The 27,865-nt window shown below is 44.6% G+C and overlaps 1 protein-coding gene across 2 annotated transcripts in view; it reads left to right on the plus strand.

The window, feature by feature from the left end:
• The window catches only part of TMEM259 (transmembrane protein 259), a 28,873-nt gene extending 1,066 nt beyond the window's left edge, over positions 1-27,807 (plus strand). Inside the window, exons 2-11 of one of the 2 annotated variants that reach the window (XM_030540181.1) lie at positions 9,517-9,783; positions 12,022-12,199; positions 16,764-16,874; positions 18,334-18,456; positions 18,759-18,859; positions 20,805-20,862; positions 21,591-21,674; positions 22,339-22,471; positions 22,919-23,018; positions 24,113-27,807. In XM_030540181.1, coding sequence (XP_030396041.1) covers positions 9,517-9,783; positions 12,022-12,199; positions 16,764-16,874; positions 18,334-18,456; positions 18,759-18,859; positions 20,805-20,862; positions 21,591-21,674; positions 22,339-22,471; positions 22,919-23,018; positions 24,113-24,973 — 2,016 coding nt within the window. In that variant the 3' untranslated portion in view covers positions 24,974-27,807. The remainder of the gene's footprint in view (positions 1-9,516; positions 9,784-12,021; positions 12,200-16,763; positions 16,875-18,333; positions 18,457-18,758; positions 18,860-20,804; positions 20,863-21,590; positions 21,675-22,338; positions 22,472-22,918; positions 23,019-24,112) is intronic. The other variant, XM_030540182.1, reaches the window with a different exon arrangement.
• Positions 27,808-27,865: the final 58 nt, after the last annotated feature.

The raw sequence follows: 27,865 nt of genomic DNA on the forward strand, positions 1-27,865 counted from the left end.
GGAGGGGTTGGGTGTCAATGTAAGATACTTGACTTCAGCTACCCTATTCCCATAGCTGAAGTTGCAGATCTTATTTTGACTTACCTCCTGTCCTCATGGTGCGGGATCGATGGCCACGGCTCCCCTGTCAACTCCGCTTCCGCCGCTCGCCCTGGTGGAGTTCAGGAGTTGAGGGAAGCACGTTCGGGGATTGATATATCGCTTCTAGATGAGATGTGATATATCGATCCCCAATAGATTGATCACTACCTGCTCATCCGGCAGGTAGTCTGGATGTACTCTTGGTAGACAGATGCGTTAGCTCTGCTCAAGCTAGGCACAGTGGTGTCTGTTGCATCATAGGCCAGGGCATAGGCTAGCCACCCAAATACAAACCCGCCAAACCCTCTAGATCTGAACTCAGGTGGTTAGTCTCTGTGCAGCAGTATCCACACTATTTTTAGCATGCTAGCTAGAGTAGCGTTAGTGTGCGTCTGTCTACCTGGGCTCAGAGGCTCGCTTTGAGCTGCAATATAGGTGTACCCTTTAGGGTCCCTTTAATAAATTGAAAGGCTTGGTAGGGCATTTTCCTGTGTTCTGACATTCATAGAATCATGGCAGTTAGAAGTGGAGAAGTCCTGTAGATTCAGTCTGCTTCCCTGCTGATGCAGCATTGTCTCTTACAGTCTGTGCTTCTGTGCTTTGTTTTAATTTTTAATGACTTAACACAGTGGCTGCCAACATTCCCCAGGAGAGCTACTGGCTTAACTGTCACAGTCTAACCATGTATGAGGAAAAGGAATAACTCAACAAATCTCAGACTAAATAGTCTCTCTCCCAAAATGCCTCCATATTTCTCTCTCTGGGCAAAAGCTTGAGTGAATAGATTATAAAACCTTATATCAGTTTGGGAATCTTCCCTTGTGCTGCTGAAATTCTATTGTGTCCTCTTGTTAACACTTCCCAGATTTAAACTTTTGACTTATTCTAACAAAGTGGTTTACTGAAGCCAGAGGAATGGGAAACACTGTCTATCATTTTGTCAAAGTTAAATCTGGAAGGAATATTCCTGGATGTATACACATGATCTTTTTTCCCCCTCAGCATAACGCCCACTGGTAAAATTGGCTAGTGCATCTCATTGAGCTCCATGGTACAGGATACAGATTTTTGGGGAGGCCTTTGGTCTGTGAAGACCTCTTAGCAATGGTGCACTGGATAGCCTCTGTGCTTGGTAGTGGGGTAGTACATTCTTCATATCTAGGTCACTGGTTCTAGTCCATCCTAGATTGGTAGGCTATTTCAACCTGGTTTCTGGAAAGACAGTTGTGGATAGAAATAGGTGTTGTCCACATTAGGGAAAAGGTGAGGGGAGATGAGTTTATCATGTGTTAGAAAACACTGCTTACCTGAGCCTGCTGCGTGTGAAAACTACAAACTACTTTATCCTCTTGTCTGCATTTTTTGGTACCTTTACGGAACCACAGCTGGTATTGATTGGTCTCCCTTGTGGGCGGTCTCTGCAGGGAGGCCACAGTTTAAATAGGTCATAGAGGCTGAATTCCTTTCACTCTTTGAAGTTGCAGATCGGAAATGAGCACGTTAGTGAGATCTGGGTAAGGGTGTTCTGTTACTGTCTACGCTTGTGTGTTTCACCAGCACTAATTTTACATAATTTCACAAAAAGTGATTTGTTTCTAAGAGACAACAGTGTAATTACATTATAGTAGCATTAGTCACTTAAAAAGAAGGAAACAAATAGGACAGTGTTCTCAAGTATAAAACAATGTCTATTTCATCATGACAGAATGACCTTGATGTGCTAATAGTACACTTTCACTCAGCATCTTTAGTAGTTGTTCTTGGAAATGGCCAGGCTTTTTAACTCTTCCTTTTCTATAACTAACTGAATGCATGCTTAAAAACATGAAATGGGATGGGACTACCAGACTACGCTGAATGAGTTGTAGTCAAGCTAATAGTGTCTGTTGCAGAGCTCTGGGTAGCTGAATTAGCCATGCATACTTGTGCAGAACAGCCTACTTTTACCTTAGGAGTGAGTTTAAAAAGAAGTCTTAAATAGTCAGGTAGAAAACAGGGACTCTAGGGGAAGTGGCATGCATAAGAGTGTTTTAACTAATTGACCAGATTTCAAGAAGATGTTCTTTTGAAGTAGGGATGTAGTGTGATGCTGGCTGTCTCTATAGTGCTAAACAGTCTGGGTATAGATCTGAGGCATGATCCTGCCATTTATTGTGATGGGGTGAATTCTTGTACAGAGCCCTATTGCCTTAAGTGGGGCTCCTTCAATTGTCGAAATTTACATGCATGTATTGAGTTGCAGAACCAGTGTCTAGGTGAGCTTTGGTATGTATTAACTTCTGCCTTATCTATTGATCCCTCGTAGCTGAAGATGTCTTCATACAGCTTCTTAATCAAATCTGCTGTGTAGCTGCCTAGCTTTGCCAGTCTGTTTACTCCTGCAGAGGAGGTCAAGGATCATGAGTAGCTCAAACTAGTTGTGTTACGCAATGATCAAGCACTTTAAGGAAGTTGAAGAATGAACAGCCCCTAAAACTCAGCCCTGGTGCTGTGTTCTAGATGCTCACCGTTCTTGGTGGAGAGCTGCACTTCAAGCTATTGAATGTATTTGTTAACATCACCCTGGATTGTTCCCCAAAATAAGGTTGTAAAAATCCATTAGTCTGTAGTGGTATCACTTTCTTCTGCTAAGTATCGGGGTAGCCGTGTTAGTCTGGATCCACAAAAATGGTGAGGAGTCCCATGGCACCTTAAAGACAGATTTATTTGGGCATAAGATTTCATGGGTAAAACACCCACTTCTTCAGATGCACCTACAAAAGTGGGGATTTTACCCACAAAAGCTTATGCCCAAATAAATCTGTCAGTCTTTAAGGTGCCTAGTTGTTTCTCGTTGATTAATACTGAGATTAGTCCCCTTGAATGAAAAGTGAAACCCTCTGTAGTTTTCAATATAATGTAGATCACTGAAAAGTACCCTATTGAGAAAAGGTAGTTTAGTATTACTAATCTACAGTGAACATGAGGGGAATAAGAGGAATTTTAGACTGGAGAACTTCTTGCGTCTGTGCTGCATAATGAGGTGTTCAAAGTGCAGGGCATTCATATTAAGACCATGGATCATTTTAGGATCTAGCTATGGATACTATCTGTAAAATCAAGAGCTGAGATTTTCTGATGCTAGCTGTCTAAGGTGTTTGGGGGTGAAAAATTCTGCCTGGGAATCATGGAGGGCAGGAGCTGTGTTTTCTGTTAAGTTGAAAATCTGATTACTGAAGATTGTAGAATATCCAGGGAGATTGCTCAGTACGCTTGCTCACTTGCATGTCAGCCCCAAGAACGCTGCTTCGACTAATTTTCAATCATTTTATTGCCACGTTATGATGTCGAAGCTCATGCAGAATGTTTTGGTTCTGAATATAGGGCTGGTGACATGGTAGTAGCAGGGTTCAATGCTATTGCTCTCCTTTTCTGGTTTAGTGAGAGGTTGCGTGTCTTGAGGCTATTTGTGCCTCTTATGCCTCATAAAGTTATGCAGTCTTTCATGTGTTTTAATGGGAAGTATTTGTTATTCCTAATAGTTTGAGGAAGTATTTTGTATGGTGAAGAGAAAATTCTGTTTCAGTTTCTCCTCCATCAAAATGATGAGCTAGGCCTTTTTTGTGAAATAAAACATCCGTTTCAGCAAACAAGATACGCGAACTATTAAGTCATTCCAGTTATCATGATCCTACTTCAATCCATATGTGATTTTAACAGCTATCTAGAACAGACAGAAACCAAAGCATTATACCAGCGTATTTTGTTCTGTGCTTTCCAGCAGGACACCCATTGTGCTTCACACCAATGTTGGTGTCTGAGGTCTGAGCACAAACTGAAAGGTTTGAGCAGGTCTTGTGGCTGGGTGAAGTTGTGTGCGCTTTCTTTGATGTGTTTTTCCTCTCACTATTAGTTATCTTTACACCCAAAGGCCCCAGTTGGGATTGGGTCCCCATCATGCGGGGTGGAGACAACCTCTGTTCTGGAGACAACCTCTGTTCTGGAGAGTTCAGTCTTATTCTTGATTTAGTAATGTCTCTTTCCAGTCTGATGCTAGTACCTACCTGATTGAACAGAGACTGGGGCCTGGTCTGCACTTAAAATTTAGGTTGGCATACTACTTGTGTAAAATCCAGCCCCCTGTACAACATAGCTATGGTGATTTAACTTTCAGTATAAACATAGCTAAGTCAGTGAAAGATGCTTCTGTTTACCTATCTCCTGTCACTCGGGGAGGTGGTGTTTCTACACTTAATTGAGAAAACCCTGACATAGTGTAGATACAGCCTACACCGACGGGGTTATGCTAGCATAGTTAAGGCTTTGTGATTATGCTGGTATGGTCCCCGCAGCGCAGTCGTAGCTTGCATGTAGGCATCTCTTGACTCTTTCTGACATTTCCTACCTGAGCTCAAGTTGCCTTTCCTGTTTGGTCAGTTAACCTAGTAACAAATCAAAGGAATGCTTGTTTGAAGTGAACTTTGCCAGCCTAGATCTCGGGTTACTAAAGACAATATATTGGCTTTCTAAAATAGAGAGAATTCAGTGGAAAGAAAACTGCAAATGATCTGGAAATACTCTCTAAAGCTGAAGCTGTACCATTTGTCATCTCACTTAGCAGATCTTGTATAAATGAAACCAATAGGTTCATCCTCCTTTAAAGATCATTAAGGCCCTGTCTATGCTAAGATCTGCAACCATGCCCTAACTACTCTAGAAGCCCACTTGTTTTGAACATGACTCTCTAGTTTTGTTCACAGAGAGATTCTACCACACCCTCCAAACCTTTCTAAAGTGACCCCTACCTTTCCCCTTAATTTTGGTTTCCTTCCTACAGTGGACATGTAGGATTAGAGAGACGGTCTTTCATTATCCATGCAGTGAATTCTCCCAGTAGCTAGCAGCCTAGGTGAATGAAGTTCAGGAAGAATCTGGTTAAGCTAGAGAAGATGAGACCTGCCTTTTCATATAGGTCTTAGATGGGACTAAAAAACCTCTGCCTGAAAACCCAGCATGCAGTCCTCGTGACGCCATTGCTGTTGGCAAAGGCTGAAATGATGTCCCGTGACACATTTGCTAACACTGTCACTGATGTTATAGAACGGGGGTAGGCAACCTATGGCACGCATGCCGAAGGCGGCACACGAGCTGATTTTCAGTGTCACTCACACTGCCCAGGTCCTGGCCACCAGTCTGGGGGGGGGAGGGGGCTCTGCATTTTAATTTAATTTCAAATGAAGCTTCTTAAACATTTTTAAAAGCTTATTTACTTTACATACAACAATAGTTTAGTTATATATTATGGACTTATAGAAAGAGACCTTCGAAAAACGTTAAAATGTATTACTGGCATGCAGAACTTTAAATTAGAGTAAATAAATGAAAACTCGGCACACCACTTCTGAAAGGTTGCCTACCCCTGTTATAGAACATAAGGAATATGCAGCCAGCATTTTGGGCCAAATCTTGGTCCCATTGAAGTCCCTAGGAGCAGGATTTATGCCTTGATGCATATGGGTAGAGTCTGCTAACACATGGGAAATTTTAACAAGTTTCTGGTTATTTTTAAAATTAACATTTTACAATTTCAAGTTTTATATAAACCAGTGCACAGATACAGATATACTTGTTTTATCTGGCCAACAGTCAAAAAAATTGCTTATGAAACATGCTTTCCTACCTAATGCCAACCGTAAGGGCTTTATTTAAAAACAGAGATGGGCAAGAAACAATATTCAGGTTCAGAAACCTCAAGGCAATTGTAGAAAGATCAGAAATGACATTAATAATTCAGTTAAATATACATATTTTGTGTGTCTATATATACACACACACACACACACACACACACACACAAAACTTCATCATACAATCATTGCACTTAAATGGCAAAGAAAAAAAAAAAAAAAGAAACATTCTCTACTAGATATAATGTTCCATGATCCAATAACTAGCTGCTCATGAGTGAAATGTCTTCCTAACTCTGAGAGAGTCAGGGTGGGTGAGGTTAATATCTTCTATTGTACCAACTTAGGTTGGTGAAAGAGACATGCTTTCGAGTTCCACAGAGCTCTTCCTTAGGTCATATCCTCGGACCAGCACAGCTACAACTCTGCAAACAACAGTGAAGGATTCATAACTCTGGGGTGTTGGTGATTAGCTTATATCCTATAAAATACGGGTTGAGGTACCTTATATGTTTTCGCTCTAACTAGTGCCATATGTGAGAGAGCCTCTAACCAGTGTAACTGCAGATCTGTTTCTTATCCATATAAATATCTATTCTTTTGGCGGTCTCACTGTGCTTTTTGCCTCAATATCTTGAATTTTCGCAGAAAGTTGCTTAAATCCTCTATTTCCCCCCCCCCACCCCCACCCTTAGCCCTCTAATGATGATCTAGGGTCATAGGAAGGAGTCTTCTGGTCCCCCTTTTTAATGGCTTGTAAGAGTGTATCAGTACCTAGCCCCAAGACCACTCCTTGTTTCCTCCCAATGGTTTGAGTTGCAGTTAGAATAGTGGGAGAACTTTCCTGGATGGTGGGGGTGGGGGTGTATATTTAGTGCCTCTTCTGGATACCTCCTCTCCCTGTCTTTGCATCAGCTGTAGAAGCATAATCCAAGTGAATCTGTCAGTCTCTCCTCAGTTGGCCTGTGTTTTGGAGCTGTAGGGACCTTAAAAATGGAACAAACAACAAAAATATGACCATCAGATGATGTTTACAAAGAAATAGTAAAGGCTTCTAGCTGCAGGCTTCTTCTTCAGTCCTTGTTGGTTTGAAATGCCTGACTTCCCCACCTGGTCACTAATCCTTCCCACAGATCTTAGCGCTCTTTCTCAAATCCTGCTTCCTTCACCTCTGGTGATGTCAGGTGGCAGGGGCAGTGGTAGGAACTGCAGCAGCTGGGGCTGTGGGAAGCCAGATTAAAATAAAAAGCTCTTTAAGCTGGCACTTTTCCTGTAACGAATACAACACCACACATCTTTCGTGTTCAAGGAATGTCCCCAATTGGAGCATATTTTTTTTGGTGTAGTAGCTCTTTTGTGTTACCTGCTTTAATTTGGTACCAGCTCCCTGTTGATGGTCTCAGTGGCACCAAAATACAATCTAAAGGGGTTGGATGCCTTTTTTTTATTTTTTACTTTCACAGAGGAAGTGCCCAGGGAATAGACTCAGCATCGTTTGCCTCGTGCCCTCCCTGTAGAAGGTGATCCCATGATGCAGAATTGCTGTTTAATATTGGGAAGGAACAAGGAACAGCCTTGTGGCTGGGTATAGATGCGTTAATAGATATATTAAAGCTGGATCAGAAATTAGATCTCGTGGTTGCAGAGAAACGCTTGGAAATATATACTGATTTGCACCTTACAGGCTCAAAGCCCAGAAGGCAAATAAGAACCCAATGTATATTGTAACATCATGACTTTGGGGCAGGTCTGACTCATTATTTTTGAGTACCTTTTGCCTTGGCAATAATGGGTACTGTCTGATTTAGACATCAAATAATCCAGATACTTCTACTGTTGAGGCTTTTTTAGCTCCCTTACAATAAAAGCACACAGCTGAACAGCAAGCTAAGGAATAACACCACATTTAAACATCAGCCAAGCACCAAAGAGAGTGTATCCCAGGAAGCCTGAATACAAACTTTAAGCACATCCTGCATATGTAAGATACAGTAAGGGAGTTCTACCAAGCCAGAAATCAGGCAGGCTAGTTGTATCTGGGAAGGTTTGTGTAGTGTGATAGCAATAGTTGGTTCACAGTCATGTTCTTACAGGATTTGATTAATCCTGGGATACCATCCTCATTCCTTTCATTACGTTGTGTGGGGTAATGAAAATGTGCAGCGTTTAGCACTCATCAAAGATGGTTTCTTAGTGAAACATATACCCGTAACCCAATATGTTCCCCCTGGTAGATTCTGGGACTTTGCTGTTAATGGATCATTATTAGATTAAAAATTGTAATTTAAAAAAATGTCCTTGTCTGCTGTAGTCAAAGCCCTGGTTTATTAAGGTCAAAAGTGTCTTTTAAAAAATTTAGCTTATTTTTCACTGTTTGGTATTTTGTTTTGAGCTCCATTCGACATGGGGCATGAAAATGGGCTGGTCAATTTCACTATTTAGTTTTCTTTCACTAGCACAATTCTGCAGTGTTTTCTACAGGTAGAAAGGAAATGGTTTTACATTCAAACTCTGTCCTTGGAAACTTAAAAAAAAATAAAATCACAAGAGGTAACAGGAAAGTTTAAAGAAAGTCTTTGAAATAAGACCTAAAACTATCTGACTCTGTCCCTTTAAAACATTTCCAGTGACTGTCTCATGACTTGTGATATCTCCTGAGCAAAGGTTGCATGTTGGCACCAACCTGAGCAAGGACCTTGTCAATATTAAACTGAATTCTAGAGGCTTGGGAATAAATACATGAGAATTAATTACTAGAGTTACACTTCCTGGAACATTCTGGCCCAGTGGATTCATACAGTCTATTCTCTCCACTGGAAACCAGTTTCTGGGTCAGACTGGAAAGTCTAGTAAGGGATGGCTTGTTTGCCAACAAAGAAGCATTTGAAAATAACACACGAGAGTGGAGTGAGGAGAGCCAAAGGTAAATGGGTGGTGTGCATTTTTTGGAAGATAGGTTACTTTTGGGGAAAACCAGGAAGTTAAACTTTGTGCTTCCCAGAGGTATCCAGGGCAGTTTTTCTCTTCAATGGACCTCTGCTGCCATATTAGATGGCTATTACAACCCGCTATCTGGTAACTATTATTGCCAACTCAGTTGCTAGTAACTGGTATTGTGCCTCCTATTCAGAAAAGATGGGTGCCTGATTATCTACTGCCCTGCCCCTTTGTGCAAGCATTTACACCAGTGCAAAATGAATGTAAAATGCTACTATTTTGGGTCAGAATCTGGCCCTGGTTTTAACATTTTAGATCCCTGCAGCATGTGAACAAACCCAAACAATATACATACAAGGCTGCTGAAATACAGCTGCTTCTGGGGTGGCAACCACTCAGCATACATCACATTGTGCAACAAGTGTGTGAATGGGGAAACTTTGGTCAATGACACCAGGGCCAATCTCTACTCCTGTGAAAGGTATAATGAAGCCTCTTGAATATCCACCCACAGCAGACAGGCCTCAGCTTTACAAGGTGTGACAAGAGGCTGATGCAGGTTCATGGCAAAATACTCCCTGGATCTGCCTTGCTCAGCTGAAGAGGTGAACTGGTTCCAGGAACTTTAGCTGCTAATATTTTGATGCTTAGACTGTCAAGACTGGGATGTTTCAAAGATCTAGGCTATTTCTGTGTCTGATGGCCCAGACACATCCAGGTATCTTACTGGTTAGCAAGAAACCTCTATAAAGCATGTGAGTTTGTAAAAGAAGCAGATTTAGAAGGAGCCAGCCAGTACTCATGATCTCGTCCTTGTTTCCTGCTGTTTCAGGCTCTGTTTGTGCTGTTCATCCTGGCTTACATTCACATCGCCTTCTCCCGTTCACCCATTAACTGCCTGGAGCACGTGCGGGACAAGTGGCCGCGCGATGGAATCCTGCGGGTGGAAATACAACGCAACTCCAGCCGAGCCCCCATCTTCCTGCAGTTCTGTGAGGTGGAGAAATTCCCGGGAATGGTGATTGAGTCTATGCATGAGGAGGAGGAGGAGGAAGAGGAGGAAATGACTGTGGAGATGTTTGAAAACAGCTCTGTCAAGGTAAAGGTTTAGCCATTTGCTGCCTGTGCTCCCTTGTTTCCATGCTCCCTGCAAGAACTTTATTTCACCGGCACCAAGCCAATCTATATTCCTATGCCCCACCCTTAAATTTAAAAAGAACCTCTGACGTCTCCAAATGCCACCTCAAGCAGAAGCTTGTGTGACTAGAGTGGCCTTGGGACATACAGTGGAGGCCAGTAAATTCCATCTCCGTTGACCCAGTGGGAGATGGGATTTATAGAGCTGAAGGCCCATTGTGGAAAATGCCCCGCGCCAGCCAGCCCTTTCCCATTTGTTGCATCACTTCTTTTGCAAGCACTGAAAAGTGCATTTGAAAATGGTGGGCAGGAGCGAGTTTGTTCAGAAGCAGATGGTGCATGAAGTGCCATTAGGCATTCCTGGGGCTGTGCTATTGCATAGCTTGACTCAGATGCACAGGTGTTTGGAATTTTCCTGAGCAGCGGCAATAACATTTTCTGCTTCTCCTTGGATCCCCCCTCACCATGGAGTGATGTGCGCATCTGTTTGCGATAAGTGCTGTCCTCTTCCAGCACATCGTGTGTGTGTGAGGGTAATGTGATCTTCCCAAACTCAGACCAGTAAAGCCTTTATCCCATGTCATCATGTATTCCCCCATGTCATATATTACAGCAAAACTATTTTTAGGTATGTTTTAGAGGTTTTTAAATCACTGCATTGGGATTATTTCTTGTATCTCCCTCCTGTCTGTAAAGCCTGGTAATGTTAAATGCCATGAGTATAGGGTCCAGAAGGGAAAAGAAATGACAAACAAATGGAAAATATCACCTCCAATATAGCCTTTCTGTACCTAAAAATGTCTCTGCTTTAAAGTCTGAAACCATGGTCCCTGTCAGAGCTAGAGAGGAGTGCTTAGTCCCATGGGAAATCTTGTAACTGGGCGGTGGGTCTTTGGGCCCTTTAAACCAGAGAGCTGTATACAGGTCATATGCCCGTTTCTAGTCATGTGTCCAAGGGGAACTTGCATTCTCAGGCAGGGGACCAGAGAGGAGATACTCAGAGTCAGGGGAAGGGCTCTCTGCAGCTGTATGGCAGAAGTCCTGAGAGGAGGACACCTTCAGGAGCTGGTTGAGGGGAAATCTCAACAGGGAGGCTTGTGAAAGGCCTGGAAGAAAAGAGCTGTAGGGCAATGAGAGTGGTTTGGTTGGTGGCAACTTGCTCTGAATCTTTGTTAATAAAGAGAGCCCTGTGAAGAGAACTGGAGCTGTGCCTTTGTTTGCAACGTGACTTTCCCTCCCCCAGCTGATGGGTCAGCTTGCCAGCTTGCGCGTCCCCTTTCCAGTGGTAGAAAGCTCTGTTTTTTTAATCTGCTGGGCTACAACACACCAGACTGAAAAGCTGTGATATTTTTAGGCACAGAAAAGCTGCTGTTAGCCCTGGACTGAATCTTAGCCTTTCCAGGCTAGTGCTATCTTTAGAGGGGGAAATCAACACATAAAGGGATGAGAGAGAAATATTCCCTTTGGTGGGTTCAGATAAAAATATGGAAGCTGTTTGAAGCTCCAAAGGGATTTGGAGTGTTAGAATAAAACTTGAGGTGGTAGATTATGGTGACGCAGCCATAGATTTATAGATAAATTCAATGTACCTGTGCAGTTCATGGCATTTCTCCAATTTAGCAGTTGGCTATCACCTCCACATAGCTGGCTCACATATATGAATGCTAATAACTAAATTCAGGCTCTGTAACTTCACTCCCCTTGCCCTCCTGGCTTTTAAAATCTTTAATCTGTGGGGCCCTTCACTTTGGGATCTCCTAGTCTGCTGTTCTGGTTTACTGGTGCAGTCACCTCAGGTTCAAAAATGTGATAAGCAATGATTTTGTGCTACCCTATCAACAGTTTGTTTGTCTGTGATCAAGCAGGCTGTCAACATTATGCAGCTCGTTCTGTCCTTGAAGTCTACTGGGACTCTGTCAGGGTAATTACCCTGAACACACCAGGCTGGCGTAGTCCCACAAGAACCCTACGTCCAGCTCCAAACGGGACGCATTTCTCCACATGCTTCCACCATTTCTTGTCAGTCCAAAGCTCTGTTTGTTTTAAGGCGTGACTATAAACGCTTGCAAAGGTTGGGTTTTGTGTCTCTTTCCTCCTCATGTTTCAGTGTTTGACTTGTTAACTGGATGGGGTAGGGGCTTAGAAGCCCAGAATTGAAATAAGCACTAATGCTACTTTCATTCCAATGGTTTTTCAACAGTTTGAACTGGACATTGAGCCCAAGGTGTTTCTCAAGCCACCCCGGGCAAGCAGCACTGAGGCACTGACCCAGGTGACCCAGAACGAAAGCCAGGAGTTCTCGTTTAGCGAGGCGACCACTAAAGGTATGCAGCCTCTGAGTGAGACTGTGTCCGAGTTTGAGATGCTAGCCAGAGCAGGTAAAGACAACTTACACTGGTATCCGTGTTCCCTCCTCCCCTTTCACCTGTATATCCTCCCTTTCGCTCCTCTTGGCTTCTCGAGGCACTTGCATAACAACCTTCAGTGTTTTCCAGATGTCCCCCTTGCCTTCGAATGATGTGAAATTGACAAATACTGACTTTGGTTCTGCAGAACTTTGCTCTTTGGCTAGAGGGCTGGGGAGGGAGCAGGCTTGTGCTGTGAAGTCTGCTGAAATCTCTCTTGTTGCCAGTAATATCTGGATTGTTACGCTGATTCTCCAGCTGTGGCAGGCCACACTGATAAAGCATCACAAGAGGGTTATACTAGAACAAACTGTTTGGTCTGGCATCATGTCTTTGACAGTGGCCAATGCCAGATAGGCCAAAAGAAGATGAACCAAACTCCGCTTCATCTTTTCCCTCATAATTCACCTGAGCAACTGTTGTCTTTTTATCCTCTAGGGGAGTGCAAGAAAGTCCCAAGGGAGGAGGTGTAGTGGTGGAATCAGTAAATCTAATTTATAATTCATATTTTTAATAGTACTAGTAGGGATTTTCTGATCCTTTGTCCAGGAATAGCTAACTGCTGCTGAAAGCATTTGTACTGATTCACTGATCTTAACCCTGGCAGACTGCAAGAGATGGAGACGCTAGAATCACATCATTCAGAATACCATCTTGCTTCTATCTTCCCTACTTCAATTGCAACGTGATTTTATCAGCTAATATTGTACATCTTTTAGAAAGAAACCATGGGTGGTTATCCCTTAAACTGCGATTCAAGGCATATCCATGGTATAATGCTTTGGTTTCTGTCTGTACTAGATAGCTGTTAAAATCACATATGGGTTGAAGTAGGATCATGATAACTGGAATGACTTAATAGTTAGCGTATCTTGTTTGCTGAAACGGATGTTTTATTGCACTGGAAAACTGGGATTCTTTGCTTTCCAGCAGTCTAAACCTTTCCTTCTAGCTATGAAGGATTATGAGTGCTAACGTTAAAATGTTCACTGTTCCCTTGATCTTGCAGTATTTTATTTGGTGCTGGTCCAGGATTGATTTAGTCCTGAATTTGAGTTGGTGATTAGGGGTCATGACACTACTTAGACTTGGGAATGAAATATATATTGTATCTATCACAGAGGGTTTTTGTTTTATTTTTGTTTTTTTGGGTGCAATATCATCATTGAGGCCTGTGCAAAACTCCCCCAAATTATCTGTAGTGTACACTGAATAGGCTCTTCTGCTTTTGCTGAGTTCTCAATGGAAATGATCCGACAGGAGGGAGAGGAGAGAGAAATTAATAGGTGGTGCGGTCACACTTGGTTATTACACTGTAGAGAAGTGATCTTGTCAAAAAGGTTTGTGGGAATGGAAATAGGACTCATTTCCCTCATCTTCTTCTTGCCTTCTCCAATTAAAGGGACACGGTTTAGTTCCCAACTTTTAATCTTTGTGTGAGATGCATTAAAATAAATGGATATGGATGCTTTCATGATCTAAATGAAAGCAGTTCTTGTGATGAGATTTAAACCCTTTCTGTGTTTGCAAACTGGTAGCAATTGTGCTGCCAGTGAAAACGGAAAAGTAAAACTGACCAGTCTGCTTTCATTACCTACTGGGTAGGTAACAAGTGGGAAGCTGCAAATCTCTTCCATAATGTATTGCTGGTAACTCAGGAAAGGAAGTTGCATTTCTTTTTTAATTTATGTTCCTTAAAAATATTTTCATCATGGGAAGCCTGACTCTCTTTTGGCCTGCCTCCTTTAGGAAGGAAGGAAGGAATACTCTGACACTGTTTGGAAAAATCCTCTTTTAATGGATTGGCTGCTCCTTAGCGGGATTTTTCTGGTCTTGGGGCTGTCACAGCAGACAGTGTCTACTTCAAACTCCCATTAAAGCAGGCAGTCATAACAATCATCATAAAGTGATGTGAAAAGGCTTTTTTCTTTCTATTTTTTTTTTTTTTAAATCTGCTTATTGCTCCTGCCTCTGGTTTTGGCCTTTCTGGAAGCAGCAGCAGTTCCCGTCTCCTCAGACGTTCTAACTCTAGAGAAGTTCGTTGACTGTGGTTAGAACCAGCAGGCCCACTGCAGCTGTGAGACCTAGGGAAGCTTCAGAGCAGGAAAATGTACTTTTGAAGAAGACAGTTTTGAACAGCGCATTTAAGCTTCTTTTTGCCTCCGAAATATATGTTTATAATTAATGTAACGGAGGCACGTGGTGTTGATCTTAAAGCACCGAGTTGGCATACGCTGTTGAGTTGATTCAAGTTTGCATGAGTTAACCTTTGGGACAAGCAAATGTGACAGCTATATGTATACCTTGTCCTTCCAAGAAAGCAGAGTAGTTTTGTCCCATGTGGGGTGTCTTCTTTGGTGTCTACAAACCATTTGTTTGACCAGAAGATAAAAGTTCTTGTCCCAAATCAGGCTCCACAGAATTTACAAATTTTTGCCAAAAAACATCTTATATGGATTAATGTATTTTTGTTATCTGTTCTTTGGGATGAGTCATTTAGCTGTAGAACACAGGATACAGCCAGATCCACTTATATTAGCTGCCTCTGAATGCTTGAAACATTCAAGTGATCGATTTTTGACAAAAATATTCTGTTAATATAATAAGGCTGTAGCATCTAGCACAAAAAACTTCAACCTGGGCAGCACTTTGCAGGGCCAAACAAATCCATATTTTCTGGCGTGAAGCCCTGTTAGGCCTGTTGTAATCACAGGTTTATGTTCACAGTCTGCTGGGAAATCTTCAACAGCTGAAGGGGGCCTGCATCAAGAAGTCACTTGAGGACAGAGTAAGATTTGAGAGGCTTCCGTTCCTGCAGGCGCAGTGCCAGGAGCGCAGGCGTTCTGGAGCCAACCTGTATATCACAGCAGATGTCTGCCATTGCAAATTGTTCCGCTTCTCACGCTAAACACTGATTTGTCCTCTACCAGAAATCTGTTCTGTTCCAGGTCCCAGGCCTCCCCTGGGCCCAGCCTCACTCTTGATAGGAAACCTTCACAACTCTTAACGATCAGCTCTTGAAAACCTTGCTGTCTTATCTGTGGAAGGCAATTCTCTAAGTAGACTTGTTTCTAAATGGGATAGCTTTCAAAGCTTTTCCTTAAGGCACTAGTGACCCTGGAGAGGGTAATGCTCATCTGTCACTTATGAGAGAATGTGAATAAAAACAGGATCTTTGGTTTTTTGAAGAGTTTGCTCCTTGTCTGTAGCTGAAGTTATAAGCTGGTTGCTTTGGAAACTGAAGTCATAGAGTATATTGTGACTTTGTCTTTCTGTAGTATTTTCAATTCATTGCTTTTAAAGCCCTTGCCAGAAATAATCAGATCCAGCCTCACAGCCCCTCTGCGAGATGGGTGGTATTATCCTGCCTTCACAGATAGGGTAACAGAGGCCCAGAAGTGAAGGTCACAAAGCCAAGTCAGCAAAAAGAACAAGGAGTACTTGTGGCACCTTAACATGGCTACCACTCTGAAACCAAAGCCAAGTCAGTGGCAGAACTGGGATTACCATTTGAGAAATGATTCCTCTTGGATGGGGAATTGAATAAGGGGCAGAAGCATGTTTCAGCACAGGTCCAACAAGTGTCCTGTATCTGGGGGCCAGAGTGGGGAAGGAGAAAGACAGAACATGTTCTCATTAGGGCCTATAACATCCTCTCAAGTCCATTATTATATGTGGTGTATAGTTTCCTGATTCCCTTTGCTGTGCCTTCCTGTTTTATTGTGCTCTGCTTCAGAGGAGGATTCAAATCTGTGGTCTTCAGAGACAGTGAGCTGGAGTTCTTCCATCTGCTTTACCATCTGTGGCTGAAGCCTGATTACTGAAGGTTTTGTTAAATTGGCCCCTACTTTAGGGATTGAGAATGGGATTGGGAGAGTCTCATGAGCTGAATCGTAGTGACCTGCTGCTGTTACCATTTGATGACCTGTGTGAAATGAGTTGATGGGGAGATAGTCACTTTCAAAAGACTCATACTAGCCCAACTGATGGGGCAGTTTGCATAGAGACCACTAGGCATGAAGACGTCTACCTCCAGGTTGGAGTTGCTGATAGAATAACATGGGGAAACCTTGTGCTGTTGCTGATCTTGCTTAGTTATCAAGGTAGCGGATGGGCTCCTTTTAAAAACCCCAGGCCTTGTAGGTAGGATTCCAGTAACCCATGCCATAAACATGGCACCTTTCAATGCCCTAAGTCCAAAGTGAGTGACAGTTCTTTAGTGATCCTCCTGCTGAAGCGGTTGAAGGGATTCCCCCAAAGCCAACTGCTGATATCTACCCAGTGCATCTCCTGGGGTGAACGCGGTTGGGAAATGCATCAAAGGGCTCACTCCTATCCATGTTAATGGGGTGGGATTACTGTGGGGGGGGAGAAGAGTGATGTAAAAAGTGCAACCAAAGCTTTAACATGACGAAAGGCCGCTTGTGCTTGTGTCTTGGCAAACCTGCTTTTCAGGAGGGGATAGGGTAAAGAGGAGTGTATCCACGGTAGTTTGCAAACCCTGCTGTTGAGTCTCCTTTGCCTTCCTCTCTTGCAGTGTGGCCGCAGGAAGAGTACATTGTGGAGTATTCTTTGGAGTATGGGTTTTTACGCCTGTCTCAGAGCACTCGTCAGCGTCTCAGCATCCCAGTCATGGTGGTGACACTAGGTAAGTAAGGGACATGACCAGGGCTTATGCATTAGTTGACAAGACTCTTCTAAAATGCCTGCATGTTATTTGCCAACACCCCAATTTTAGCCATGCCCCCACATACCTACCTTTGCTTCAATCGCACAGAAACCTTTTATAACAGTGGAGGGGGCCCTCGTTCAGAGAAGGACAGTCTTTACAGGCAGTGTCTTTCCAATACAATACCCAGGCATCCATTACAGAGTCCGAATCTAAGCAATCGGTTTCAATATCTGAGGCCTAGTGTTATTTTCTAGAGCAGTTGTCCCTCCCAGGAAGGAATCTCAAGAGACCAAACCTAAACACTGCCCAATTCGTATTGTTTTGTTGCTTTTCCTCCTTTGCTTTAAACTTTCGAGGCTAGAAACAAAATAGCCTGCAGCCCTCAGAGACTTAACACTTGTGATGCACAACATTGATACTTATTGTCAGGAACGATTATCCCTATCAGAGCCAATGCTGAGCATGTCTCCTTAGCATTGGTGTTTATCTCTAATCATCTTGGCATCCTGCATAGCCACAGGGACCATTAGCCTGTGACAGGGTTCTATTCCACTGATATTCTCTTAATTAACAAGTTTCCAAGGAATAAGTATAGCCTTACACCTTCTAGTGCCAAAAATCCTAATTAATCAGATGCCAAAATATGTGCAGCAATCAGATTAGATTCATTAGACATAAGTAGTGCAAGCAGTGGTATGTTCTGCTGTATTAAACAGTGATTACGGGGCAGATAACAAATGGGTCTCTGTTAAAGGTAGGTGGTGTTTTTATTTGGTCTGATCTTTCAAATTCTTACATAAGCACCCTACCTGCCTTACTAAAAATTGCTTGCATTTATATTCCACCTTTCATCTAGATGGATCCCAGCCGCATTGTGAGCTATTACATGTGTATATAAAACTCATTTGAATGTATGTAGCACTTTCATGTCACTATATTGACCTAATCACTGCAGCCACCTCTGTGGTGGAATACTGAAACTTTTTTCCATCAGTGCCTGGAATTACCTGGAGATGCTGAGTCGCTTTGATTCAACATTTTAAGATCCTTTTGCTTTAATTCTGAATCTCATTGCAAATAACTGTAACCATCCATCTCCCTGTCCTTACACTTCCTGATTGTTTTTGCCATGTGAAGAACTTCTGTCCATATTGGCCGTTCTCATCCCACTGCAAAAGCCAATGTTTCTACAGTACGATGGCTACTGTCCTGCTAAAAGGCTCAGACAGGGGAGCGCCATGCTTCGCTGGGGCAAGTGCGCCACTTCTGCTGGCTTAAGGAGGGAGAGTCTAAGCCTGGAAATCAAATTCTGTTTGCTCACATAGCACCACAGAGCATCTGATGGGTCTTGAGGTAAATAGTAACAGGTAGAGTTTCCCGCTCTGCAGTTTCACCTCTGATTGAACAGAGTGAATCTTCTTTACCTTTCATGCAGATCCCACCAGGGACCAGTGCTTTGGGGACCGATTTAGTCGCCTGCTGCTGGACGAGTTCCTGGGTTACGATGACATTCTAATGTCCAGTGTGAAAGCTTTAGCTGAAAACGAAGAGAACAAAGGTAAAGGCACCAGGAAACAATGTTGTGGCGGAATATTTAGAGAGGTGCATGGAGTCTGTGGGTGCATGAATGGTGTGCCCTGCCTGTTGACCATACCCTAGTACTGAGAACGGTTACCCGGCTCCATGGGGAGATGATCACCAGGGAAGTTAAATGAAATAAGTGTGAGGAGAGAGAGGATAATGGCCACAAGGAAGATTTTTCTCCTGCCCTATGCTGAATAAGAATGAAGGATGCACCAGTACGGGAAGCTCAGCCTATTATTTATTGTTTAATCAGACCAGGCTCCTCTCTTTCTCCAGGTTTCCTCCGCAACGTGGTGTCTGGGGAGCACTATCGCTTTGTCAGCATGTGGATGGCTAGGACTTCGTATCTAGCAGCCTTTGTTATCATGGTCATATTTGTAAGTAAAACTGTTTCAGGGCTGCCTGGATTTCTGGACTAGGGCTTGCCAGGTGCTATTTAAGACTTGATTTTGGTAACATTCGTATGTGCCCTACATCTGTATTAACACAAGAGGCCACTGCTACTTTTACTAAATAGACTTAAAATCTTTTGCAAATGCAGAATTGACCCAGATGAAACCAATAAGCAAAGGAGGCTGAGATATCATAGATGCCAAACCACTATGCATAGAGTTCGGGCAGTGATCCTCCTTCCTTTGATGCAAGACCATGTAAAACAATAATCTAATGGCTGGTGAGAGGAGGTGTTTAAATATCTCTCGCATGAAGATTCATCAGTCTTCTGTGATCTTTCTCGGAGACAGATTGTAGCCTAGCTGGAGATGCACAGGACTGGGACAGAGCTGGAACTTTGGATTCTGGTCTCAACTCTGTTACAGATTTTTGCTTTGATTTTTGGGCATCACTTAACTTGTCAGAACTAGACTCCTCCTACAGCTAAACTACTTGCCTATCTCTTTCACAGGGACAGCATGTGGTTTAATTACCGTTTGTAACGTGCCAAAGAAACGCTACTTAAAACTAAGAGTGAAATGTGCTGTACAATCTTGGGCTTTGTTACGGTGCTAAGAAAAATCCCCACAAGCCGTCAAATTCTTAGTTAACATAGATTCTAAGGTCAGAAGGGTCTGTTATGATCATCTAATCCAGGGGTTGGCAACTTTTCAGAAGTGGTGTGCCAAGTCTTCATTTATTCACTCTAATTTAAGGTTTCACGTGCCAGTCATACATTGTAATGTTTTTAGAAGGTCTCTTTCTATAAGTCTGTAATATAGAACTAAACTATTGTTGTATGCAAAGTAAATAAGGTTTTAAAAATGTTTAAGAAGCTTCATTTAAAATTAAATTAAAATGCAGAGCCCCCAGACTGGTGGCCAGGCAGTGTGAGTGCCACTGAAAATCAGCTCGTGTGCCTCCTTCGGCATGTGTGCCATAGGTTGCCTACCCCGATCTAATCTGACCTCCTGCATAGCCCAGGCCAAAGAACCTCAAGTACATGTCACAGTTTGCAGGTTAACTGTGCACCTCTGACCCCTCTGCGGTCTGCTCAAGGGCACCCCTTTACATCTCAAACTCTAGCCATCACCTCTCTGTGATCAAAGTACTGTAACTCTCTTCCTCCAGACTGAAGATTTAGCCTTCAATTCCTTCTGCCCTTCAGCGTGCATAGCCCAGCAAATAAGATCGTAGCATAAATCAATAAAACGTGCTACACGCATGCTAGGTTTACTGTGTGTTTCCAGACCCTGGCATGTTTTCCAGTCCTTCGGATCCTTCCATCAGGGTTGTGCCCTCTTGGTTACAATCTCTTGTCAAGTGTCAGAGGGGTAGCCGTGTTAGTCTGGATCTGTAAAAGCGGCAAAGAGTTCTGTGGCACCTTATAGACTAACAGATATATTGGAGCATGAGCTTTCGGGGGTGAATACCCACTTTGTTGGATGCATGACTTGTCAGTTATTGGATCAAACTGAGAAATTCGGAGTAGTTCAGCTGAGCCTTTATACTAGAAGCCTTTTTTTTGTCTCCTGGCCTCTGGAACCCAGTCTGAACCAGTATATGCAAAAATCCACAGGAGGTGGTTCCTCTTCGGAGTTGGACCTGTCCCAGGGTTTGCTGTAATGGCCCCACACAGATGATCGTTCTTGGAGTCAGTTTGGCAACCCTCCCCCGTGGAGCCAGAATATAATTGCTGGCTCACAGAAATACAGATAACATTAAAAACTTGGTACACTAGACTCAAAGATTTCACATGTCTGTAATATCTGTCTCAGTGCATCCCACGATGATGCATCGGCACAAACTCTATCATATTACAACCCTCTATGGGAAAACAAACTTCCCAGGGCAGTCCAGTTCTAACCCTGATCTGTTTTGCCTTTTCAGACTCTGTCAGTCTCGATGCTGTTGCGCTACTCTCATCATCAAATCTTTGTCTTCATTGGTAAGTGCTTCTGAATCTCACTCCTACAGACTGTTTCTTTTGGGATAATGCCATGCCCTAGTGAACACCCACCCCCTTTGAGGGCAAGAAAAGAGCTTAGTGTCTTTTGTGGAGTTGAGCCTACTTGAGACAGTAGATTGTTTATCCCATCTGTCATCCTCAAGCTGGGAAAACATTTTCCAAAGGTTACTCAAAGCAGAAGCTGACATGGCAGGACTTGCCACCTGGAGTACGCTGCTTAGTGACCAAGGGATAGATTCTGTCCTAGTGTGAATGCAGCTCCATTGATTTCTAGACTCTTTTTTTTTTTTTCCTGCTTACATCAGATCTGAATTTAGCCTAAATTCTCCAGACAAATATGCTTTTTAAGTTGCCCTTTGTGACCACTTCCCCTCTTATCTGAGGTTGGCTGAATGCAAATCCCATGTTTCAGGACATGGCCTAATGCCTCAGGGGTCAAAAAACCACTGTCCCAAAAGTGCATCCCTGGTGCCTTCTGGGGGATTTCAGCTTCCGCTGAAGAAGTGGCTATAGGTCATTGCCAGGGCAGGATTTGTCAGAGCAGTTGCCTGCTCCGCTGTGGGCCTATGTGTTCTGTGAGCTGTAAGCAGTTAGCAGCCGTGCTGCCTCCTGTATGCACTCCTGCGTCTAGTTCTAAAGATGGTTTGTGGTGCGTTACTCTGCTCCATGTGCTGCTGAGAGCCCTACATGGTTTGCTTTCCTTGCAGTGGACCTCTTACAGATGCTGGAGATGAACATGACCATTGCATTCCCTGCTGCTCCATTACTCACGGTCATTTTGGCTCTAGTAGGTAAGAACGTGGATTTACTCCTTATGTAAAGGAAGAACACTGAGCAGGTCAGAAACAAACTTAGTGTAGCAAGTTGCCTCGGGGTGCGTTGAACACAGAATCCCTCTCTTGTACCTTGCATCACTGGAGGTTTATTGTTCTCACTCCCTGCAGAGATGTAATATGTCATGGAACTTGGCATGACCTTGTTGTCAGGTGTTTTTGTCCTAGTCTCCAGTAGAAATATACCCACACTTGGGTTAGGGCTGGTCAGGATTAGTGATTCTCAGAGCTGTGCGTTGGGGGTGGAGGTAATCTACATTTTGTGTGTGTACGTGTACATTATGTATAGCTCTGATCTACTTCTCCGTCTCTCACTTTCCTGGCCTATGTTCTACACCTACAAAACTTCATTTAAAAACAATAAATCCTGTGCTGTGGCTAACGCTATAGGTGAAGATTCCAGTCAGCAAGGAAATCTTTGTGCTTTACCTCATTCCCTTTAGAAACCAGCTCCATTGTGCCTGGTTGCATTTGTTCTGCAATCCAGCAAATACATCATAGCACCAGTTGCTACATAGTGTTTACCCTGGGTGCACCCTTGGTTCCGGAGAATGGCGAGCTGGAATTACCCATTGACCAGGCCCTACAGCTAGTTGACATGTCAGTGTTTTTTGTCCGGCAGGCATGGAGGCCATTATGTCAGAGTTCTTCAATGACACCACCACTGCGTTTTATATCATCCTCATTGTGTGGCTGGCGGACCAGTATGATGCCATCTGTTGCCACACCAATACTAGTAAGAGGCATTGGCTCAGGTAAGAGAGTTGCCCATTCTCCTTCTAGCATGTGCACTTCCATCACCTAGCCGTGTGCTTCAGACCTATATTGCATGCCGCTTTATTCCGCGATGCGAGGCTTCTTTAAAATTTTCATCCAGCGGTGCTACGTTGGCTTCCATATCGGATAGCCACTGTTTTCCCTTCCTGGCCCCCGACGTTCCTGCATCTGAAGCCCACATTCAGGAGGCAAGTTGGCTCTTTCCTGTGTAACTATTAGGAAGTCCTTCTTTTAAAACTGATTCAAACATTTGCCCACTTGTCCTGCTCTGTATTTAGATGAACACCAATGTCTGCTGAGAAAGTCAAGAGTACCCATTAGTCAAGGTCTCACAGCTGCTTAGTGGGAAATCCCCTCTCCAGGCTGGGGTGGGTGGGTTCTCTCTGTGTTTACGTCCTGTTCCTTATTGTCCCTTCTCTTTCCAGGTTCTTCTACTTGTACCACTTTGCCTTCTATGCATACCACTATCGATTTAATGGGCAGTACAGCAGCCTGGCTCTGGTCACCTCATGGCTTTTCATCCAGGTAAGCAGTGGCCTTCTTTTGCTGTTCATTGGGTAGAAGAGCAGATTATATGAGACAGATCTATGTCTTAGAGCTAATTCTCCCCGTGGTCACTTCATTAACCTTATGAGGGAGCTGGATAGAAATCTAAGGCTTAAAATATCAAGTCAGAAACTGATCAGGCCACTTGAATGGCTATGCATGGATGGACACAGACTAGAGTAAATTACCCGAGTCACTGACGCCACAATGTAAACTCTATAAAAGCTGTTACAAAGTTGGGTTTGAGCAGCAATTCTCACTTAACCAAGAGATCTGTGCACTCTCTGGGAACATGATGGTAGAGGGTGGGTGAAACTGCCAAATCCCTTAAGATACAGGGCCTTGGACTTCTAGGTCATGGGCTCAAATCCATCTGTGGCCATTAGTGACTTAAAATTGGACCCATAAAATGACTGAGGGTTAATGGCAAGCGAGTTTTGGGCAGGGTAGAGGGCCTCGGTCAAATTCCCACTGGATAGCTGTCCAGATTACATAAGGCACCTTCCTAAATGATCTCTTTGTGAGGGTTGTGACTCAGGGGCCAGGGACCAAATGGGCGTATGCAGAACTCCCCATGCAGATGATGCCTGTGGTGATGGTTGAATGGTATAGAGGATGCTTGCACTGCTGCTGCCTGATGTCCCTGCTCTGTGGCTAGAGGACTTGTCTCTGGCTGATGACTTGACACCTCACACCAGCTGTAAGCCTGCAGTCAGCTGTCCATAGAAACTCCAGATATTCCTGGCTGCTGCCTTTCTCCCCGTGCCTCCTTAAGAGACTTGGATTCTGTGGTCCCCTGGTTGGTTGCAGGGCTCTTGTGGCCCCACTAAGCTGCTGGAGAGGCCTCTAGGTACCACAGTGAAAGGCAGAAAATCCTTCCCAAAATGTTTTAGGTTTGACTCTAAATCCTGAACATTTCTGGTTCCAGTATGAGTCGAGCAGCCTAGCCACTCGCCTGCTCTTGTGATTATAACAGTTAAGGGAACCAAGCCACAGGCTTTCTACAGGGCTGCAGCACAAACCTCTGGCAGATCTTGGCCAACAAGTAACTCCTTTCCCTTTGTGTTCCCTAGCACTCCATGATCTATTTTTTCCATCATTATGAGCTGCCAGCCATCCTCCAGCAAATCAGAATCCAAGAGATGCTGCTGCAGAACCAGCAGGTGGGTCAAGGGACCCAAACAACGCTGCAGGACAACCTCAACAACAACACTACAGCCGCCCCCACCGACATGGGTGGCAGGCGGCCCCATCCGGCAGCTGGTCCTGCCACAGAAAGCAGCAGCCCCAGTTCTCTGGCTCCCAGCGAGGATCCCAGTGCTGTTGCCATTGCAGCTGCTACAGCCTCTTCTGTAGGGAGTGATCTGAACTGGGTAGCTGAAACTGCCGCCATCATTACGGAAGCCTCGTTTCTGTCTGACCTGAGCACTACCCTCTTGGAGCCAAACGTGGGGCACGAAGCCATGGCCAATGGGAGCCCACAGGATGCTGCTGTCGCTGCTGCTTCAAGCTTGGTAGCCCGAATTCGAGTCAGCAGCGACCACGTGGAGACTGCTATGGGCTCCATTACTATAGAGGTCTCTTCAACAGCAGTGGTTACTGCAACAGATGCGCCCCCTGGTGCAGAAGACATACCAGCTGCCCCCCTTGTCCCAGCACAGGGGGATGGCGCATCCATCCCTAGTCCTTCCTTTCCTGAGCAGACTGCGGCTGCAGGGGAGTCATTGAGCCAAGCAGAACCTAGTGGAAAGGACTGTGTTGCAAACAGTAACCTGGCAGAGACCCCTCAGCCCCTCACGCAAGATACTGATCTGGTCAAGCATTTGGATAGTGCTTTTGGGGACCATGGGAAGACTGCCCCCTGCTCAACAGCAGTGGACGGTACAGCCAGCTCCGAAGCTCACTTGGAACCAGAGTCCAGGAGCCTGTCCTGAGCTTGGTCTCTCCTTGACCTCTGGCAGTCCAGAAGGAATCTAGATTTCTTATTTCTCCCCATGCCTCCCCCATAATTCCCTTTAGTGGAGGCAGAGCAGCTGGAGCGCTGTAAAGAGGCAGTTCGTTTCTCCCCTGGACAGTAGATGTGTATGTGTTAAAAGGACAGACTAGCCAGGAGCCATTAATACCCAGCATCCCTCTGCAACTAGACCTGCAGAGAGAGGTTCTTCACCGCATGCAAAGTGCTGGGCCCCACGTTTTTCTTAAGCCATTGGCAGACAACAGGGCTGCAGGATTGCTGCACTTGGGCTAATCAGTGTCACACTTCTCTGGTTCCCCCTTCTTCCTCTCCCACCCCTCCTGCGTTGCTCTTACAAGGAAGGGCTTCAAGGTGTACCGGCTGGATCAGCTGCTGGGGACTGAGTCGTCAGCCCTACTTGCCTTTGCAAGTGTGACCCAAATTGTACTAAACAATTTTTTTGTTTTTAACCAAAAAAAAAAATTCTTAATTTGATGAGTTGCATCTAATGTGGTGTATTCCTGGAAAGACAGGCGGAAAAGTTCAGCAACTGAAATGGAAATGAACCTCGGGGGCTGTCAGAAACCACTTGCTGGAGCTAAGAGTCATTTCCTTTCATCAGGGGAGCTTCGGTGGATGCTGCTTGACATCTTCACTCTAACAGTTTGATAGTGTCTAGCTGATTTGTCTGCAGCTGAATCTCCCTGTTCTCAGCTCTTCTTCCTCACCAGCCATGTGGGCCTTGACTGTATAGGGGTTTTTGGCTACTTAGCAAAGGAGTAAAGTTGGCTGTTGCAAAGACAAATTCTATATATAGCTCTATCTATTTTTAGAAAGATGCAGAGGTTTTAAAGGGTGAGACACAAGTCTGTATTAATGGGGGGAGAAGATATGGGCAGCAGTTTCCTGGCGTTCCTGTCTTAGAACTGCAGTTTAACAGAATGTGTGTGGTGGGGGTGTTCAGGTCTCCTTTGGAGATCTCCAGAAGGCAGCAGAGGGCATCAGCGAGCTTGGCCTTCCGCTAGGGAAAGTGCATCTTAAGCCCTGTGCCCTTTTTCCAGACATCATTACAGTAGAGAAGCTGGGAAATAGGGCTTCGATTAGCTGTAGTTAAGCATCTTTCTGCTGCCCTCTCCCCCTGACCTCTTACCAGTGGCCACCCTGTCCTGGGAGAGGTGAAAAATGAGGCTGTTTTCCTGTGCTAACAGATCACTGAGAGCCAGCCAGCACTGTCTGAGCGATAGGTTCATACTGCTTCCCCGGCAGGTCGCAGGGGTTTGCTTGGAATCATCTAGGCTGATTCTGGGATGGATCCCCATGGCTATCCTCCCTTTTCCATTCCCACTGTACCCCCGAAAGAAGAGCAGCTTTTCTTGCTGCCACATGGCCTCCGGCAGAGGCTCTCTGAATCCAGCACCTTAAATGCATAGCACATAGACTGGGTAAGCTCAAGCCAGGGCCTGTGGCCTGGAAACATTTAGTTAGAAACTGAGCTATAGGTTCATAATTCATGGAAGAGCCTTCAGGGATGCATGTGTGTAGCCTGGTCACCACACAGCTCCACTCTTTGCTTTGGTGGCTTAACTTGTTTTTTCAGTGCCTTGTCCCATGTGTGGGACACCTTCACATCCTAAGACTGGGCCCTTCCATGAGTTGAGAAATCCCCTTGGCACAGCACTGGAAGGGGAGACTGCAAGTAGAAAACCGTTACTCGTGATGGTTCAGGAGAAAAGCAAAGGAGCCGAACACTGAAGCCAAGAAGAAATTCAGATAAACCCTCCCTCTCTTCCTTGGCAAAAAGGAAGCCTGGAGCACTGTTGTGCTGAGAGAAGAGCCAAAGCTAGCTGTGAGATTAGTGTGTCACCCTGGTAGACTCTAGTTTGCCTAAGGGCTATCTGGGTCTATACCTCTTTATTAACCAGTTGTAGTGGGAGACATATGGTACCCAAGTTAGAGAGGCTGCATTAGAAACCAGCCTGTTATCGGCAGCAGAGTTTTCTAGTTCATTCGGCCTGCTCTGGTATACCCATCCTGGGAGCTGCTTCCTTTGGAGAAGGGTTTGTGGTAGGTGATGTCCGGTTCCCCCAGCAAGGCTCTGAGAGGGGAGATAAACTCAGGAAAAGGTAGCATATGTGGTGGAAAAGGGAAGTGCCATGGGGGAGGGTGGGCTTAGCCCCCCTTGATTAGAGGGGCGCTGGGAGGCATATCTCCAGGGGGACAGAGACCAAGCTGTGGAATTGTTCTTGGGCTCCATTCTTGTCTACATGAGCTAAGCAGCCCTCAGCTGGGAGGGTAAGTGCAGCTGGTGTTTTCTTCCTGTCTGATCAGTCCCAGGAATGAGGTCCTCTGGCATTTCCACTGCTTAGCACATGGGGAAGGCGCTGTTGGGTCGGGAATTGGCGTGTGATCAAAGGCTTTGCCATGTCAGGGGCTGCCCAGCGCAAAGGGGTTTCCGACAGTATCTTCGCTTTCTGTTTCTCTGCCTTTCCTCCCCAGAAACCCTTTTTAGGGAGTACATGCTGCTGCTGGAGATGGAGAGCGCTGGCCAGGGCCCGATATGTTGGTGGCTCCCTCTCAATACACCCAACCTCCCCAGGAGCGAGATGGAGTCCAGCCAACATCTCTCCCCTCAATTATGTGATGCTGCTTCTAGGCCGGCTGTAAAGGTCACAGAGCACAAGGCAGCAGAAACAGCTGTAGGATTTGTGGGGTGGGGGAGGGAAATGAACCAAATCATTTGCTGAATGAAGGGTAGAGTTCATTCTATTTAATGTACAAATGTTTGTATATATAATAAATATTATCTCTAATGGCTTCAGGGGTGCTGCTTCGCTATTGGTCGTGCTGCGGTCCTGGGCAGGCTGGACCTGGT

This window comes from Gopherus evgoodei, chromosome 22 (assembly GCF_007399415.2).
Source record: "Gopherus evgoodei ecotype Sinaloan lineage chromosome 22, rGopEvg1_v1.p, whole genome shotgun sequence".
NCBI classification, from domain to species: domain Eukaryota; kingdom Metazoa; phylum Chordata; order Testudines; family Testudinidae; genus Gopherus; species Gopherus evgoodei.